Source organism: Poecilia latipinna, unplaced genomic scaffold (genome assembly GCF_001443285.1).
Source record: "Poecilia latipinna isolate Pla-1442-1.1 unplaced genomic scaffold, P_latipinna-1.0 Scaffold976, whole genome shotgun sequence".
Lineage (NCBI taxonomy): Eukaryota > Metazoa > Chordata > Actinopteri > Cyprinodontiformes > Poeciliidae > Poecilia > Poecilia latipinna.
In genome coordinates, this window is record NW_015113592.1 from 179,259 (window position 1) to 197,795 (window position 18,537).

At 40.8% G+C, this 18,537-nt stretch overlaps 1 protein-coding gene across 5 annotated transcripts in view; it reads right to left on the reverse strand.

Moving 5' to 3' along the window:
- dock4b (dedicator of cytokinesis 4b) overlaps positions 1–18,537 on the reverse strand; it is a 203,359-nt gene that overhangs the window by 80,060 nt on the left and 104,762 nt on the right. For all 5 annotated transcript variants that reach the window (XM_015050131.1, XM_015050132.1, XM_015050133.1 and 2 more), the window contains 8 exons: positions 17,912–17,952; positions 16,714–16,769; positions 16,550–16,646; positions 15,723–15,871; positions 13,863–13,947; positions 6,369–6,520; positions 186–267; positions 36–96 (listed from right to left, as the gene is read on the reverse strand). In XM_015050131.1, coding sequence (XP_014905617.1) covers positions 36–96; positions 186–267; positions 6,369–6,520; positions 13,863–13,947; positions 15,723–15,871; positions 16,550–16,646; positions 16,714–16,769; positions 17,912–17,952 — 723 coding nt within the window. The remainder of the gene's footprint in view (positions 1–35; positions 97–185; positions 268–6,368; positions 6,521–13,862; positions 13,948–15,722; positions 15,872–16,549; positions 16,647–16,713; positions 16,770–17,911; positions 17,953–18,537) is intronic.

Consider the following 18,537-nt stretch of genomic DNA (forward strand, 5'->3'; position numbering starts at 1 on the left):
CATTAGATGAACATTAAAAAAAAATTAATTCCTACCAATTCTTATGATGTGTACGACAATGTAGACGTCTTTCCGTAGGTCGCTGCTTCCCAAATCCTGAAAGAAAAACAGGACTCAAACGCTCTGCTGCTTTTTACTTTACCGTATGAAACATTTGCACACAATCGCTCCCTGACAATACTCACCACAAACAGCGTGCATTGTCTTTCCGTCTTCTCAGGCCACTTGGGCAAGCCGTTTTTATTCAGCCTGACAAAGAAGCGTTCGCTGTAGGAGAGGAGACAGACGGAGGGAGAGAGCACACACACACACACACACACACACACACAAAATGATTAAGGAGGTCAGGAGCATATGCTGACTGTCGTGCAGGAAAAAAAAAAAGAAACGAGTGTGTCCAAGTTACTCTGCGAGCAGGAACAGAATAAAGATTAGAAACCGTGTCAGAAATGTCAAGTGCTGAGCAGCAGGCATCGGAGGAATCACTTCAAAGATCAAACCGCAAGCCGTAGCGCTCTGAAATGGAATATGAGGCGGCAGAAAGGCAAGCCGAGAGGAAAGATGGAGAGTGTGATCTTCCAATTCCCAACACAGATTATCTGGAAAAACGTCTGACGGGTGACGGAGTTTTCTTTGGGTTGGTAAAAGTCTGATTTGTAAATACCGACGCCTTTGGTGGTTCATATGCCGGCCTGCCGTTACAATAACGGAAGAAAGAAACGGGAAACATTTTTATCTTAATCGGACGATCAAGATAAAAATGTTAAATTAATTTCAGACATTTTATACAGTCATATTACCACAGTTATATCAATGGCATCTTTTTTTTAGCCATGCGGATTTGACCAAAAGTTCAAAAATACTTTTTTTTTAAATCCCATATCCTAATGCTGCCATCATGGATAAGTTGGCCTTGTGGATGGGTTTCTTTTACTTAGAAATGCTCTAATAAGTTGCAGTTTCTCTCTTCCTTCTTGAAGCGTTTCACTTTTCATCTTTTCTGCTTACAGAAACAAAACCGGCCGAGTTCTGTTCAAGCGCGGATCATTTTCAGCACAATTCGAAAAGCCTCCAAAATTCCAGTCTGCACAACATCCCTGATGTGAACATCTGCACCTAATGAATAAAACAAGAAATATGTGAAAACGAAACAACTCTGACCTCAAATGCACCAGGCCGCCTTTGAAATTGAATGTCATGCAAAAAAAAAAAAAAAAAGGGAATCTTGGCACTCTTTTTTTTTTCTCCTCTGTACTTCATCCTCCCGCCTTTTATATTGTGCATTTTAAGCGAGGCAGCAGCCATGTCCTGCTGGGCGCCTCTCATCCTGGCTGACGAACTGAGGGCTAATCCAGTTAGGTGACTTTCACAGTCTACAGATAAGCAGAGAGAAAACCTTGTAATTCGCCAGCGCTCGACAATGGGTAAGGCCGCTAGCCCCGCTAGCTTCCACCAGCTACAGTAGGCGCATCTGAACAGATCCTATAGGTTTAATCCAGCACACCAAGAGCTGCACACAGAGATTAAGATGCAAAAATCCATTTCCCAAATTCTTATATTTATTTTCCCACTCTCTTTTGTATTGGAATTAATCAAGTGCTCAGTTATTTTTAGGCTATTTTAGACAATAAAGCAGACAAATAAAAATATAAAAATGCAGCGCAGGCTGAAAATATGAAAGGAGGGAAGAAAGGTAAACTTTCACACAATGGGGAAACATCTACAAGAATAAATATTTGTGCATATTTTGCAGTCGAACAGCTTAAACTACACGAGAACCGTGCATTTAAAGTCACGACAGAATCCAAAAGATTTCCGCTGATGTAAATATGAGGTGAAGCTGAATGCGTTGTGTATGTAGGGCAGTGGGTGCTCATGCCTGAATTAATTATGCTCCTGATAATTAATTATACAAGCTCTTATGATTTTTCATACATGTATTCCTTCTGTAAAGTTTTCCCTTTTTAAAATCAACAGTATTGGAACGAGTCGGTCTGCCGTCAGATTGATTTCAAGGCTGTTGTTCCTCATTAGCCTCTCCCTCTCTCTCTCTCTGCGACTTTACACACCATTTCTCCCAACCATATGGAGACGGATGCCTTCGCGTACAGACGTGAGATTTCTGCGTGCGCTCCCCAAACCCTAATTAGTGGTCTCATTGTCGAAAAACCCCAGCCACCAATTGACTACCGCTCCAGCGAACGCGGAGGCTCTGGCCGATCCTGCCCTTGACGCGACGCGAACCCTCCCTCGCCGGCAAATCTTCTGTCTCGCAGCTGCAGCGTGTTGATCACCAGAACCAAGGGGAGCCACGTTCCGCCCCCGGTGGGACCTTATCTGCCTCCATCACCCCCTCGCATTAGCATAGCCAGAGTGGCCGTTTTCCCTCCCCACTGGGGTCTGAAGGCGCTTGCTGCTCCCCTCGGCTAATTGCATCAGGAGCAGGGAGCTCACCCGATAAGGGCTGGGGAGGCTGAGGATCGGTTGTACCGAGCAACGGACGTGCAAAAAAAGGTTAAATTCACTCCCACTGTGCCTTCCAATCAGAAAAGGAGATTTTAAATGCGACACTTGAGGCTAAATGGAAAACTGACAAGAGCACACCTAAAAAAAAAAGAAGAATATACCTCAAATTTGAAGAAAAAAATCAATACAAGAATAGATGGTGCAAAGAAAAGGAAAAAAAACTCCTGCAGGTAGCAATGGAGTCCTGGAAGAAAGGATTTTTAAAAGTGACCTATTATGCTTCCCTGAACAGGTGAAAACATGTTTATTAGATTTTTATTTTTTTTTTTTGCACAAAATCATTCTTAGATCAAGAGATTTTAGTCAGATCAATTCTGCCTATCTTTGGCTGCTTTTGTTTAAGGGTGTCTTGTCACTTTCAATCCAAATAAGCTGCTGCTGCTGCCGGTCACGCCGCTCCGAACTCAACGTGTTCACTCGCATGTGAAAACGTCTGCAAACAAATGCGCAACTGTGTAACCGTACATCTTTGACAAGCAGAAGTAGAGCCTTCTGCACAACCAACAGGAATGCAGCATATGGTTTCTTATTGGTTAGTCAAAACGCCTGTCTTTTCCAGCAGCCATTGTACAGCGTAACATGCTGGAGCTCCGTTGGGGTTGCTAGGATAATTTAGGAGGTTCTTGAAACAGCAGTAACTGTTTGCCAAAAATAGGAAAAAAGAGAAAATACAACTGGGTGGGTTTTTTTTTTTTAAGATCTTGGGCTGTTTTATAAGCAGTTAAGATCCAAATGGCAGTGTTTAAACAGGCAGAATGGCAATTTTGCGTAATAGGTTCCCTTTAAGCTGGCTTTTGATTGTCACAAAAAAAAAAAAACTTACACAGCAAAAATAACAAAAGAAAACGAACAACAACAAAAATCGTGGAGGACCGGCGTGAGCGTGGCACAGCATGACAAGTGCAAGCGTGTGCGCACCCTGTCGAAGGGCTTGACAAGGAGTCCCTGCTGGACCCAAAGAAGCTGCCATGGCTGCTTGAGTTGGCGCAGCATTGTGGCGACGGGTCAGAACCCCATCTGCTCGCACACGCAATCGTCTGACAAACACCAGTGACAACACAGTAGGAGCAGCAACAGTGTGGCGCTCTGCCAGCTGGATTACGTTAAAGTGCGTGTGCGTGCGTGTGTGTGTGTGTGTTTGTCCATGCGTATTCACAGTCAACACTGATGAGTTACCACGGCGATTGTTTTCCAAAAAGGAAAACAATCGCCGTGGCAGACAGGGAAGACAGGGAATAGGACTTCTAAACTCAGAGTCTCTTTATTCCAACACTGCTGCTATTTTCAGCTTTTTTTAATGCAAATTTAAAGTAATAGTAAAAGCTCGGAAAGAGTATTTGCCCCGTAGAGATATCTTGAACTTTTACTTATATTGTTTCTTATAAACGCTTCAACCTAATTTTAATACCAGACAGAGAAACTAGAGTAAATACATTAGGCAACTTTCCCTAATTAGGTGAAAAAACCAACCCAGAAAAGCTGTATATGGAAACATTAACTACTCCCTTGTTAAATCATGAATTAATTGTGATTAACCGCAGTTTTTGTTACACAGAGAAATACTCTGACTGGACAAAAACAAAACAAACAAAAAGAACCACTGAAATAGAAATCGTCTGACAAACATGAAGTAGGTGAAAAGATTCAAAAAGTATCACATCCCCCCCCCATTTGAGAGAACAGCCGTCTCAAATTTACTAAATTACGTCTTGATGATCCCCAGCGCACTTGTGTGATAATCCAAAGGACACCAGCAAAAAACTTTTACAGAGAGCCATAGTCTTTATATAAATCAAATTTAGATAAATTGCATGGCCTTACCAGGAGGATGCCACAACGAATTATTGCGTTTAGGCAACAATTACTTAATCATCATCATCTGAGCTCTGCATTTCATATTTACTCCAGTTATCGCCGCCTAATCTTAATTACCGTTTAACCATCTGAAACAGCAAAAGCAGAGGAAATCTGTAAGGAAGTGCGTTCGTTTGTTTTATGCGTCCTTTGCGCGAGTCTCGCAGTAAACTTGGACGAACGATGTGTATCGCGCGTCGCATAACGACGTGATTAGCATGATCGCTGCCTTTGTTCAAAATCAAATGCGTCACAAAACGGATAGCGTGCGATTACTTAAGTCTGGTTAATGTGCTCAATGGCAGCAGATAAAAAGAGGAAATAAAGGAGAGCTGCAGAGAGAAGGGAAATCAGAAGGAGAAGTGATCCAAGTGGAGCATAATCACAGCAGTGGACAGTAATTATGCACTTGTAAAATAAGGAGTGAGAGAGGGGGGGGGGGACATGATTATTTTGAACGGGAGAGCTAAAAATTGATCAGTGATGATGATTTAATGGGTTTTAATTGAAACTCTTTCAAATCTTTCATAACTGTGGCTTTGGTTTGTGTACGCAGAGCTGCATTAATCAATCCTGCTGGCTCATGACAGTGGTGACTAAATAATTTCTGGTTTTAGAGAACATACAGTTGAAGTATTTTAGCACTGAAAGCCACTAAAAATATTTAAAATATGCTGTTCCCGTGATTTAAATCGCTGTTAATAAGACACCAGAGAGCATAGAGTAAGACTCTGCTTCTGCTCGCTGTCAGTAAACTGGAGTTCCCTGAAAACTTAAAAAAATATAAAATAATAAATAAGATCGGATGAAAAGCTTGTGAAAAATGGCATGGCCCACTTTCAGCTTTCTCCAAGTTTAAATGTTGAAATTGCAGTTGTTTTTCCTACAATTAAAAATACATTTTAGAAGCCTCAAAAGCATCAGGACCTGATTAAGGTTGCAGTTCTCAAAAGCAACAATTTGAACAATTTAAATCATAAGCCACAGACTGGAATAATTCCTCTCATACCATCAATAAGTATATGCAATGCTATTTTGGCTGAAGCAGTGATAGTACTGGCATTACCGCTTGTAATACAAGCCAAATGTTTTTTTTTTTCCTTTTTCCGTGTTTTTGCTCAGTTATCAAACGAGCCCATTCCTCTGAACAGTCAATTATTCACACAAGTGGTAAGAGAAAAAAAATTCTTCTGACTTGAATTATAGTTAAAACAACTTTTTTGCAATAGAGTCCTAGATAAAGTAATAAAACATTAGGTCCTATCAGTATCACCCCTCATGTTTCTGTTGTCATACTGTGAGGCAAAAGAGACGAAAGCACGACTTTTTCAAAAGAAGCTCCGCTGATACCGAGCTCGTTCCTCAGCCCACTCGCTGTTCAGCCCCCTCGTTTTCTCTGCCCTTAAAAAGCCTCTTGTTTTTTTGGACATAAAATGGAATCTCCTCTATGAACTATGAATCTAGGGAGCTTAATCGTCGTCCCCTCTCTCTCTCTCTCTCTTTTGGTGGAGAGGGGGTGACGGTTCATCAGGAGGATGTGGCATGTGTGGACGTATCCATTCGTGCTGCAGGAGCGGACTCTATGGGTGAAGAGGCTCTTTCATGTGGCGGCTCAGACGTCATCATTTAACAGTAACGGCACGGCCTCGCCCACTTTTATGTGTCCAAGTGGACTTTAATGAGAGGCTCCATGCGAAAAATGTTTGTGACTGTAATTTGACCAAACAGAAAATGTCAGCTAATTTAAAGAAACTGCGAACCAAAAACAATTTCTGATTATGTTGTTGCTTTGCCGGCTTGAGAGATGAGTTTTTTGTTTTTTTTTTTAAGACACAGGACAAAAAAAACTTAAGCTTGGAAATACAAATATATTGAAATAACATCTTCTCATACATATTTTATCTACTCAAAATCAATTCCATAGTTAATCAAAGCTGGAAAAGACCAACTTTTCCAGACAGAGGTTTGTGTTGCTGCAGGGTTTTCACCTGAGCGGCCGATTCTCCCGTCCGTCATAAATGTGAAAGAAGACTTCCAGCTCCTCCCCCAGGTTGGCGCTCATCAGGCTCTTCACATGGACAAACAGGTGGTGGGTGCTCGCGGGCGTAGCGGTCTCCTTCTTACGATGCCGATGTTCCATCTGCAGCAAACAGGAGAAGACCACATTAAAAAAACAACAACAAAAGAAAAAGGTTTTCCTATCGCTTTCCAACAGCTGGAGAATCTCTGACATTTGCAAGTTCTAAAAAAAAAAAACAGAAAGAAAAGTTCAAAAGTTTGTGAGTTTTAAGCCTTGAAAGAAACACGTACAACCAAAGGGGGGGAAGAGGAAGAAGGAAAAGAAGAAGAAGAAGAAGGAAAAGAAGAAGAAGGAAAAGAAGAAGAAGAAGAAGGAAAAGAAGAAGAAGAAGAAGGAAAAGAAGAAGAAGAAGAAGAAGAAAAAAAACAACACATTTGCTTCGGTTCTTTAAATACAAGCCAATCGCATTTTAGCTTCTGTATTTAATATTGAATTTCCAAGTCAGAGATAAATAACATCCCCCCGAGACATCCCACAGCGGGGCGCCCATCTTTGCAGGCAGATTTGCATTTATATCCAAACCTCCAAAGAGGCTCAGATATAGATTAAGTGAAAACAGATCGGGGTAATAAAGCCTGTAATATTCCAGACTGCCTACAGCACCAGAAGGTAATATGGTGAGAGCTTCAGCTGGATTGTTCAGAGTTTGTCTCGGTCTCATTACGAAGAAAATGAGACCGCCGGTTGCGGAGCGAGGCGTTTCTCAAAAGGAGTGCATTTACTTTACAGCACGTCATAAACTTCCGACATGTTTCGCTGAGATTTTAGGCGATAGGCCGAAACGAAGCAGCCCAAAAATGACGATGAAAAGTGTGGCGGTGGCATTTGTGTTCGCCCCGTTTGCTCCGATGCCTAAAAGAAGGACAACACGATTATCCAGCCAATGTGCAAGAGCCATTTATGGTGAGGAACTAATGCCAAGTATCACCAAAAACCATGGCAACGTGAAAGCATGGGTTGGGTGTTCAGATGCCTAATAAAATCAAGCGTTATCAACCGCCCCACCTGTTTGTAATTTAATTTCAGTATCAACGCAGCTCTTTTGTAAAAGTCTGAGTGGTTTGTTAGAGAACAATGCCACACATGAAGATCAAGGAAGGCACAAGGCAGGCCTGGATTAGGCTATAAAACATTTTTGGACAGCGTGCAAATCCACCGTGTGTGGCAGAGAACTGCCAGAAAACTTTCAAATATCTGTTTGTATGTCTTCCCTGTCCAATCTGGACAAAATTAAACTACTTTGCAAAGAAGAATGGGCAGCATTTTCATTTTGAGATGAGCAAAGCTGCTGTGAAAGCTGTAATTACACCAAAATGAGATTAAAAAAAAAAAAAAAAAAAAAAAAAAGTTACAACCCAGAGGGGGGTTATTAAAAACGCATGCCAAACATTTTGGATTTTCAGCTGCAACAAAACATTATAATGCACAGCTGTGCACTGCTTTTGTTGGTCTTTCACACAAAATCCTAATACAAAAGATGATAAATGTTGGAATATAGGACTATGCAAAAGAAAACTAGAGGTTTGAAAAAAACTTGTTCACACCAATGAAAGTTAAAAAAAAAAAAAGGCATTTTATGTCATCTAAACAGCTAAAAGTAACAACCTCCCTACTGATGATTTTTCCCCAAAAGGGTCAAATTATATTCGGAGCAAAAATGATCATACGGTCTTTTAATGCAGAGCATGATTAACAGAAAGTAAACGTCACATCTCAATGTGGTCTGCAGGTGGTCATTACATGCTGCATTAGGTCAGGCTATATAGGATACCAGCAGTAAGGCCTTGCCCAGGATTGCATCATAGAACGGCAACTACCGTCTAGATCAACATGCGCATTACTGCTCACTTAACAGCATGAGAGGTTTATCCCGGTCTGCTGTCGATGTCCAAAAATACTGCACACAAACAGCACCAGATGGTCAAAGGAGGTACTGCCAAATCATGTCTTAAATTCACTGCTGTAGTGAAAACACACAACAGGAGGTTTGAGGGGGGGGACGGGAGGCGGGGAGGGGTTGTAAAAATAAGAATTTGAACATGAGAGAAATATTAAAAAAGAAAGAAAAAAAAAAAAAAGAAGAACTGCAAATACACAACAGGGGCAAGTCGAGGACAGGGAAGAACAATCTGCTACCAAAATGACAACCTGCATCAGCAAAAGTCGCATATTGTGTTTTTAAAAAAAACACCAACAAAAACTCAACCTGAAGCTGTGTCCCCGAGATACAACCTCCGAAACTTGTTAAATTAATATTTCTCCAGCATGAATAAATTCCGCTGCTGTTCTAATATTAATGGAAAGCTAACAGATCCGACAGGGATAGTTCAGGACTTTTTTTATTTTAAATCGAGATTAGTCAGTTCTGGAGGTCAAAGTTAACAGCTAGTCCAAAAAAAAAAAAAAAAAAAAAAAAAAAACCCCGGTTTAAACTAATTCTGTTTTATGAACTTTAATCCAAGGTCGTTTCATGATTGCGTGTAGAAAACCCAATGATTATTTATAAGGGAAAAGAGAATCTGTGAGGCAGAAATGATCTACAGAGCAAGCATTAAAAACGCTACTGGCCAAAGTGAAACTGTGATATAAAAGGAAAGGTTAAAAAGGACAAGCCAGTAAAGATTTAAGTGAAACAGTTTTGACACCGCAGTATTTTTACACCAGGTAGTTTCGCTTAAAGTACAGGTTTCACAGAGGAAGACAGTTAGAGGTACACTACCTCGAAAAATTTACTTTCGAGTTCAACAGCAAAAGTAGCTTAACGTCATTGCCGTGACGGTTACCGACTGTGGGTAGATTAACCGTTTTATACCTGTGAACAGAACCTCACTTCAGAAAATCTCATCTGTACCCTTAGGAAATTATTCTCTAGATGAATTAGCTGGAGGGGGGGAAAAAAATAAGAAAAAAGCTGGAGAAAATATCTAGGAACAACAACTGAACGGAGATTGATTGGGGGGGGAAGCAAAGCACGGTTCAAACTAAACCTTTTACAAATGCCAGAGCAATCACTGGCATTTGCTTCGTACAGTCAGTGTTGCTTTGATGGGAAAATTCAGCCAGAGTGTCAAAACGTTAAGAGAAGACTCCGTACTTAGACACGACGCAAGTCAGATGTGATAAACAGGCACGACGAGAAAAGAATATGAAAAACATTGTCCTGTAGGAAACAGCTTTGCTACAAACACATCATTGAGTAAACCACTTATTCACATGAGACTCCGGCAAAGATGAGCTCATGAATCATTTCGAAAACAACAACAACAAGGCCTCTTGAAGTGACAAATATGCTTTGTCTAGCCCCGTCTCCCCCTGCATGACTGAGGCCCCAGAAATAGCCACCTGTTGGAACGATCTAAAAACAAGGCGCCCGCCGCCGACTTTAAGGGATCAGTGCCTCGGCGACGACACGGGCCGGGGCCGGGCTGCCGAGTTTGACGTAAAATGACTGGTTCCGGTGGGGGGAATGCCTAATTTACGCTTTGGGTTTTTATTATGAGGTTATTTTGAGCGCGTCGTTTCGGGCTGCCTGATGGGAACAATCTGTGGTTATGCGTCAGCTTCTGGATGACTTGACACAAAGGACGGGGCACGGCGACATTCCAACGGCAAGGCGAGGAGAAGGAGAAGAAGAAGAAGGCAGGAGACAGCTGGACATGCCGATGTCATTTTTGTCTATTTATTATTTAGGAATTTTTGAGAACAATACAAAGTGAACCAAACAAGAAGTTGGGAAAAACTACAAGAGGGAAGACAGCCAATACAGGAGCAAAGAAATTGTCTACCATGAGTCACTAACAACCTATTTCAATGTATTTTTTTTCACCCTTTTTGTTTTGTTTGTACCTGCTATTTTCTTTATGGCTTTTTAGCCAGACAAAGCATTACTTCTAATATTTTCAGAAGCATGTCTTGTTTTAATCGTATCCATAGCTACTACGAATTGAGATTTTGGACAAATTGAATGTTGTGCATGCACTAAAAACCACAACAACGCTGCAGTTTCTGCTTTTTTAACACCTTTAGATGCGTGTTCAAACAGCATGCTTAACCTTTGTTATGTAAAGCCTGGCAGTAAAAAGGGAATAAAGTTCACCCAACAGCGTTTAGAGTTGCAGGAGGCAGCTATAAAGTTCACTAGCAACCATGTTGTGAAAAGGCTCTGTAAAAAAAATAAAAATACTGTATTATTCAGAATATTTACAAAGGGATTTGTTCCTCTTTATTTTAAAGTACTAAATTACCCATGGTGCACTGCTTCGGGGCCAAACATGGACCTCAACAACCTTCAAAACAAATCATGAATGAGCTGTGATGAACCACAATTTTCCAAAGACGAGTTTATTTCACCAACCACAACCAGTCACTTAAGCAGAACATAAACATAGCACACAGCTAAACATCATGCCGCAGCCTAAAGAAATTCGAGATCGGAAGAGAAAGTCGTTGAGAAACATCGATCTTTAAAGGGTTGCAAAGCCATTTCTAATTTCTGTGGGACTCCATTAAACCACAGAGAGCTTCCACCCCCCCCCCCAAATAGAAAAAATATCAGTCATCGGTGAGCCTTCCCAGGAGTGGGTGGCCAAAAAACATAAACGACTCAAGAGCGCATTCACCCATTTTCCCGCATGTCGTAAAAATTGACCAGAGCTTTGCTTAAAGCACTGCACTGCTTCAAATGCCTCAATCGAAGTCAGTGTTTGAGATTCAACAAGAATACGAGACTGGAAGAAGAAGAAGAAGAAAAAAAGGCATCCACTAGACGATTTCAAGGAGAGAAATGGTGTGGAAATATATATATCTATTTAAAAAAAGTCCCATGTTAGAAAATAATTGCTCTTAGAAAATTATATAAATTTTTTTTATATACTTTTTTAACTTCAGAGTTGAACTTTCAAAACTTTTCCCGGGCCTTTGACTAGACCACAAAGGCCCGTTTCATTTAGAGAATAGGTCATTTAAGCAAATGTCCATTGACTTTTTTCAGGAAAAGGAAACTACTGAGAAAATATGAAGCCTCTGATATGAAAATATATTTTTTTTCAGATTTTTTTTTCTTTTTACATGTCTTTACTAAGGGTGCCAAAAATCTTGGGAGAACGCAGGCCTTCTCCCACAACAAGCAATGCCAAACAGGAAGCTTTGCCAGCACGTCCTGTGCCAGGCCTGAGTGATCCTTCACAGTTGTATGATTCACCACAATTAATGAACTAATCTCAATCTCCAAGGACTAAGTGGGAAGTATGAGGTTCAATTGCATTTGGGCAGTAGGAGACGATCCCAAGTGAGCTGACTCAGGCTGAGAATAGGGAGCCAATTAGTGGTTTTAAAAATAAAAAAAAAGTCGGTGTCTCTTTCTACATAAGTTTTTTTTAATATAAATATATGAAGAAGAAGAAAAAACTTATTTGTAGAAGTCAAATTCAAAACAAATTTATACATTTTTGCTTGCAACCAGGATGAAGGCAATATAATACGGAGAGCCGCAAATTAAACCGAGGCTTTTCTGACAGTAAAGTAATCCTCTTATCCTTTCCCTAAAGCCAAAATCTCAAACGGTGTTAATTTACTTTCTGAATAAGTACAGAAAAACTGAGACACGTCTTTTTTTTTTTTTTTTACAGACAAATCAGAAGAGTTTACGACTCAATGTTGCACGATGTTACCGACTTCTCAAGATAAATTCAACATTCAAACTTCTGGACGTCAAATATTTACTAGCTAGATAGTAATACTTGGCTGTACTGCTTAGCTAAAGGTTTCTTTCCTGCCTCCGCTCAAATGTCACATGATTTGTTGACCTTGAAGTTAACCTTTCCCAAATAGAGCCACTTGTACAACCAGTATGACATTACATGTGTACTGTTTTAATATCGTCTTTTCCACAGAAAGCTCTCCTGGTCCACTGATTCTGTGTACGTTTGTGTTTCTCCAAGCTACAGGCCGTCATCAAGGTAACATTTGAGTGCCGCCTTTGTTTTTATCTCCTGCATAAAGTCGGCCTGCCCAAACATGTTGGTGCTCGTATGTTTAGTTATATCCACTTCCTGGATTGGGAAATTGATGGAGGTATTGCTGTTATTAACTTAGGAGGTTCCAAGTTTCTTTTCTTTCCCATATAAAGTTAATCCATTCTGCTGTGTCTTGGTTTAACCGTGTCTCTTTTCTTTGAAGGCCTTTAAATCAGTGTAATTTTTCCATTGAATGGACATTTAACTTTTGTGTTTTGCAGTGTCTCTTTCCAGGAGGAAGTTATTAAAGTCACTACTTTTGCTGTTAACTTTGCGTCATCAACTTTACATAGTCTTTGTTTTCCTTTCTGATAAAAAAAAAAACCAAACTCTTATGTAAGCCACAACAAAATAACAGATCACAAAATGTATAAGTTGAAGGCTTTTTCACAACTTAAGATCTCACTGAGAAACACTGATGTAATTACAGCATTTACATGGTTTATTGTGCCTTTGTGTAATCTCATTTCTGGGTCTTTGTTCATGGATGCATGCTGCGAGTGCCTTTCTTTTTTCTTTTTTTCACTGTAGCTGGGAATTGCAGTCATTTGCTTATTTTGTAACAGAGGTGTGTTGTTTTGCTTTCATCCACTACGGCTGCCTTTGTTTCGGCTAACAACCGAAATGAAACAGATGGATTAAGGGCCTCAATTACCCCTCTCTGAAGCGAAAGCCGACACAGAGCGAGAGTACGTGTGATATAATCCCCCCCCACCCCTCCTTTGCTCTGAGCCGGGGCAGAGGAGTGGTTGCCACGGTAACAGTGGATGGGGTTCAAGAAAAGACGGGTGGGAAAAATTTTGGAGGAAAAGGCAGAGGGAGGGGAGGGGGGGGGAGGGAGAGAAAAGGAGGAAAATATGGAAGGACGGGCAAATCTGTCCTACAGCACAAAAATATACATTACTCCTCTCTCTGTGTGTGCAGGGCTTAAATCAACTGAGTTTCTTTAGATATTTACAAACTGTAACCTACTGACATTGCGTTTTAAATGTTTTAACTATGATATGTTGGATTAATTTGTACAGTACGTAATGGGTTCTGATGGTGATCATACAACTGGATCGCATTATGATTGAGTCGAATTGATTTTTGCTCAGACTGGACTCTGTATGATTTAATAGGAATTGGACCTGCTCATCTTGTAAAGTGCATTAAGGGAAACCAAGGAAGTCAGGGGGAAAAATTTTTTTAAATATCATATCGACTCCTAGACCTAGAAGTAAAAAAAAAAAAAAAAAAAAAAAAGAAAAAAAATCAACAGTGTCAGTAAAACATAAGGCGAAAGATTGCAGCCCAACACTTACACAGGTAGAAAAACCATTAAAGGGAAAAATCCCTCAACCATGTGAACAATAAATGAGGTTTTGACCAACATCAGGAGTCCTCACCAGTCTGTACAGTTCTGTTACGCTGATTTCGTCTGGGTCCACCATGCTGAACTCCCGCCTGGGCACCAGGTCCAAGCAGAGTTGTCTAAAACAAACACAGATGAGACAAATCAGACACAGAGTGCTTTGAACTGTGACGCGCAGCTGCAAAAACCAACACGACTGCCACCTCAGTCGGGGTTTTAAATCCGTCTGACAAATGGTCCCACTTCTTCTTCAGCTCCTTTCCGTTTGCCCTGTCCTCCTGCACCTCTCAGCAGTTGCTCATATCCGCTTATGCGCCTCTCCGGTCTCGATTCTCAACTCTCCCAATGTGAGAGTTAAAACCATTTTTTTTTTTTTCCCCCATCATCCCTTCTCCTGCGGTTCAGACCAACACCATCCAGCGCTAGGTGTCTCCTTTGCAGCAATAAAAGAGAAAAAGGCCCACAGAGAGAGACTCTCCAAACATGTCCCCCTCTCACTAATGATGGATGTGTGAACGTTTGAGAACGGCCAACAGTGGGAGAGTGAAAAAAAAAAAATAAAAAAGGTAAAAAGCACACAGAATGAGGATGTGACACAAGTTGAGGGTTTTTTTTTTCTTTTCCTTCTTTTAACCCATCAGCATTGAGCGGTAAGAGATTGGAGAGAGGCAAACAGCAGGAGGGATGGAGCCAGCGCCGGCTGTGTGAGACCGACTTGATTCGAGTGAGGAGCGCGCGTACAGCGAGCGGAGGTGACGACAAAAGACAGACGTGTGACAAGCGAGAAAAAGCTGGAGAGGAAGAACAGAGCTGCAAAAATGTGTAAGAAATAATCCGAGGCAAAAAGCGAGGAGAGATTTTTTTTTTTTCCTTCGCCCCCCTGAGAGAAGTTTAGTCGAACCAAATCGGTAAGATGAACGCGACCAAACCTGAAGAGACCTGGAGGTAGATTTACTCCCTTATTTTGTTGGCATGCTCCACTAATCTCCCAGAAAACTGCAAAACAGGCGAAACACTGAGCTTCTTTAACTCAAGGCATCAATATTTTGGATGATTTTGATGCTATTGGGCAAAGTGCTTATTGGTGCTTCATTACACCAATAAACTACAGCATTATGTTTTCATGGTGTAAAGCACTTTGGAAAGTTGAAGGTCACACAAACAGACTCGTTAATGTGACTTTACCTTCGTGCAAGACGCAACTCTTTCATATCTAAATCAATCATATCTTTAGGATAATGTTTCCCTGGTAGAAAACACGTCTTTTTCATGTTTAACTCAAATTTAACACTTTATAGAACATGCAGGAGATCGTGTACAATTTCTGCCTACGAAGCAGGAGGATCCCGCAGCTTTGACGAGATAAAAGAGGGAGCCGAAAACAGAAGCGTCTGAAGGTCAAGATGAACTCGGCGAGACCAAGAAAACCTGACGAGACGACGCTCGTGGGGTTGCTGGGAAAAACAAATCAAAGACGTGACTGAACTCGGCAGGAGTCTGACCTTCATGGAAAAGTCATCAAAAGAAAATCTTTTTTTTTCCCCCACAACAACAACAACAACCTCGGAAGAATGGCAGAAAAATATGACCTGTGGAGTCCAGGGCGTTACTCGCTCGAGGATCTTACATTATCGGTTCAACTGTTTCTTTTGCTACCTCGAACGGGAAGAGGCTGGGCTGACGACAGATTAGTCGGCTCGCTGTAAAATCTACAAGAGGACAAACTTTTCAGGCAAAGCCAAAGACTTTTTATTGTGACATCTCCCAAACATCGTGAATTTATATCACAACCACAGTTGCACCTTAAAATGGCACTGGTTTCGCCAAAATAAATGTCTCGCCTTAGACGGCGTACCCGATCTCGAACCCGTAACATCGGCGGCCTGATACTCACTCGTTGCCCCAGTCCAGCCTCGCCGTGATGTGCTGCTTGACGTCCTTCATTCGGTCGTGAGTTAGGTGGCCGACCAGCACCTGCCTCCTCAGGTCCAAGATTTCATTCATCACGTGCCAGAGCCGATGGAACAAGTCGCCCTCGTTCTTCTGCGGGGAGGTGAAAGTGATGGAGAGGAAGGAGAAGGAAAGAAAGCTTTGAGACAAGACGCAGCCAAACGTGACGGAATATTTTATATATATACATATATACACATGTATATAAAATCGCACATTTAGAGAGGAGCAGGTGGAATTAGATCAGCTTCAACTTCAAAACGACTTCAAAAATCTAAATAATTTTCTTTGCAAAAAATACAAAGAAAAAAATATTTTAAGAATCTATTAGAAAGGAAATGTTTGGGAAGCAACAGATTATCCAACAGTAGAAGATTTGTGTTTTTAAAGCTTTTTTAAAGGGTGCCTATTAATGGAGGGACACTGCCTGAGTAGAAATATGCAACCATTGCCAGCTTGAAAATTTACAAGTGACAAGCCACCCTTTAAAGTGTCACAATAATGAGGTGGGGGGGAAAAACCCCCAGCTAAAAATGGATTTTAGCTAATAAGCTTCAGTGCCCTGCTGCTTTTTGTAGCGAATCTATGCTCTTCGATCTCAAAGTATTCATCAGTTCAGTTCAATCAGCCCCCCAGATAGCTTAATGGGCCACAAACGCAATCAATTCAGCAAATGAAAGGGTACGGAAACGGCTTTAACCGTTTTCCAATCACCGAGTCCCATATAAACTCACACTGAAATTGGGTCTGAATGCATGTAATCATCCCTACCACGTAGAGCTGCTTCCACATGGCGCCCCACTCTCTCAGGGTCGACGTCATCTCCGTGATGACAGAGTCTTCGACGGGAATCACGGTCTCAAATTGCCTGCAAGACGTTTGCGTGAGAACGAGTCGTCGCTTTCACAAACGGAAACGGCGAACCGGAGACTCACCCTTTGTTCTTCACCACGGCGTTCTTCAGGTGGATGTAACTGCATGGGAAGATTCCCTTTGGATTGGAGAAAGGCAGGTTAATTGGAACGCTCTCGTTGCCGTTCGCCTCTGGCGCCATTAGCACGAGACTGTCCGTGTGATAAACAACTTAGAGCTAAGTATGTGTGGATAAAATGAAGTTTGAGGTAGGAGGACGAAGATGAGAACGGCTACCGTCTTAAAATGCACATTTTTCTTAAAGGTTTACAAGAAAAGCGTGTACAAAACTGTATATTACCCAACTCGTTCCACGTTGTCTAAGTGTTAGATTTTTCCGTCTATCCATCCATCTTTTGTTCAAAATTCATTACAATCATTTATCTATACATTTTTTTTAATCCGTCCATTATCTAAAAATTCTTCCCACCTATTCACACACAAGTCTACATCTTTCCTGCTTTTCATCATCAGCTACAAGTCTTAAAACTAATCTAAAGAAGTGTAAATGTGACCAGACTCGTATTCCGACCCAAAAGATTGCAAATTTTGGAAAAAATATGTCAACACACGCTTAAATAAAGATAAGTCATTTGACAAATATCAAGTAGAATACAATTCTATGGTGTCTTTTAAAAGACTTGTCCCTACTATGAATAGCTAAGTGAGCAATATTAACCTCCCTGTATATTCAAAAACAGTGATTCCAGATTGCAATTTTCAAAAAATGAAACGGTCAAAAGTAAAACTTCAAGAGCCTTACAAGATACGCACTTTAAAACACCAGCATTTCCTCTGTATAATATTTTCTTTTTAAAGGTTACTCAACACCGCTGCATGTTTTGCTCTTTAAACAACCACTGAGGCAGATTGCTGTGAATTTCCAGGCGTTTTTAACATTCCTCTCCCATCTTCCTTTCATCTTTGGCTACAGACCATTTCTGACGGGGAGGCTCGTTTCTGCTCACTGTTTCCATCACGCTCATATTTGCGCCACTGTGTTTCGGGCCAGAACCGCAGCGCGACTCTTCAAACCTTCCTACGCGTCTCTTTAAGATGACCGACTGTTGGAGTTCAGGAGAGACCGTAAGGCAACACTAAAACGGTTTGAAAGCTGGTGCAGCTGTTGGGTTTTGAATACATACCTGATGCAGGCTTCATAAAGTTTCAATACAAGCAAGGAGATAAAACACATTTCTTAAAAAGAAAAAGTTTGTTTACCTTGACATTAGGATTCTTTAGAATGAATCCTCTGTACCATCCTGTGGAGACAAAACACAGTTGGAATTCGCTAAATGTCACTGGAGATTATATGTACTTACAATCTTGGATAAAAGGGTTTTGTTCATCGGACAGAAAGTACTAGCGGTGCTGGTATTGCGTTCTGGAAACAGCTGTTTGTGAGATCTAATGCTTTTATTTACTATGCGTTTAGCCTTTATTTTTAATTTCCGATGGAAAGCACGTTTGAGTTAGTGCACTTCTCTTGTTGGATAACGTTTGACCTATTAGCATTAGCTGACCACTGGAATGGGACTTGATTGTGCAACAACTTTTATTGAGTTTATATGCGATTGTGTTGATTGTATGGGTGGACTGGATCAAATTTGACTGAATTGGACCCAATTGGATTCAATATAATCAGATATTGATGAGATTTATCTTGTAAAATGCCTAGTTATGACATTGAAGTTATTTAAAAAAACAAGTTTTTAAAAAAGCATGTAAATATATATATACCACATATGAATTCAGAGCAGGACAGGTAAAAAAAAAATAATAAAAGAAAAGAAAATCTCAAGCTATACAGAAACTCTGTAAATACATATGACTCATAGAAGCAGATG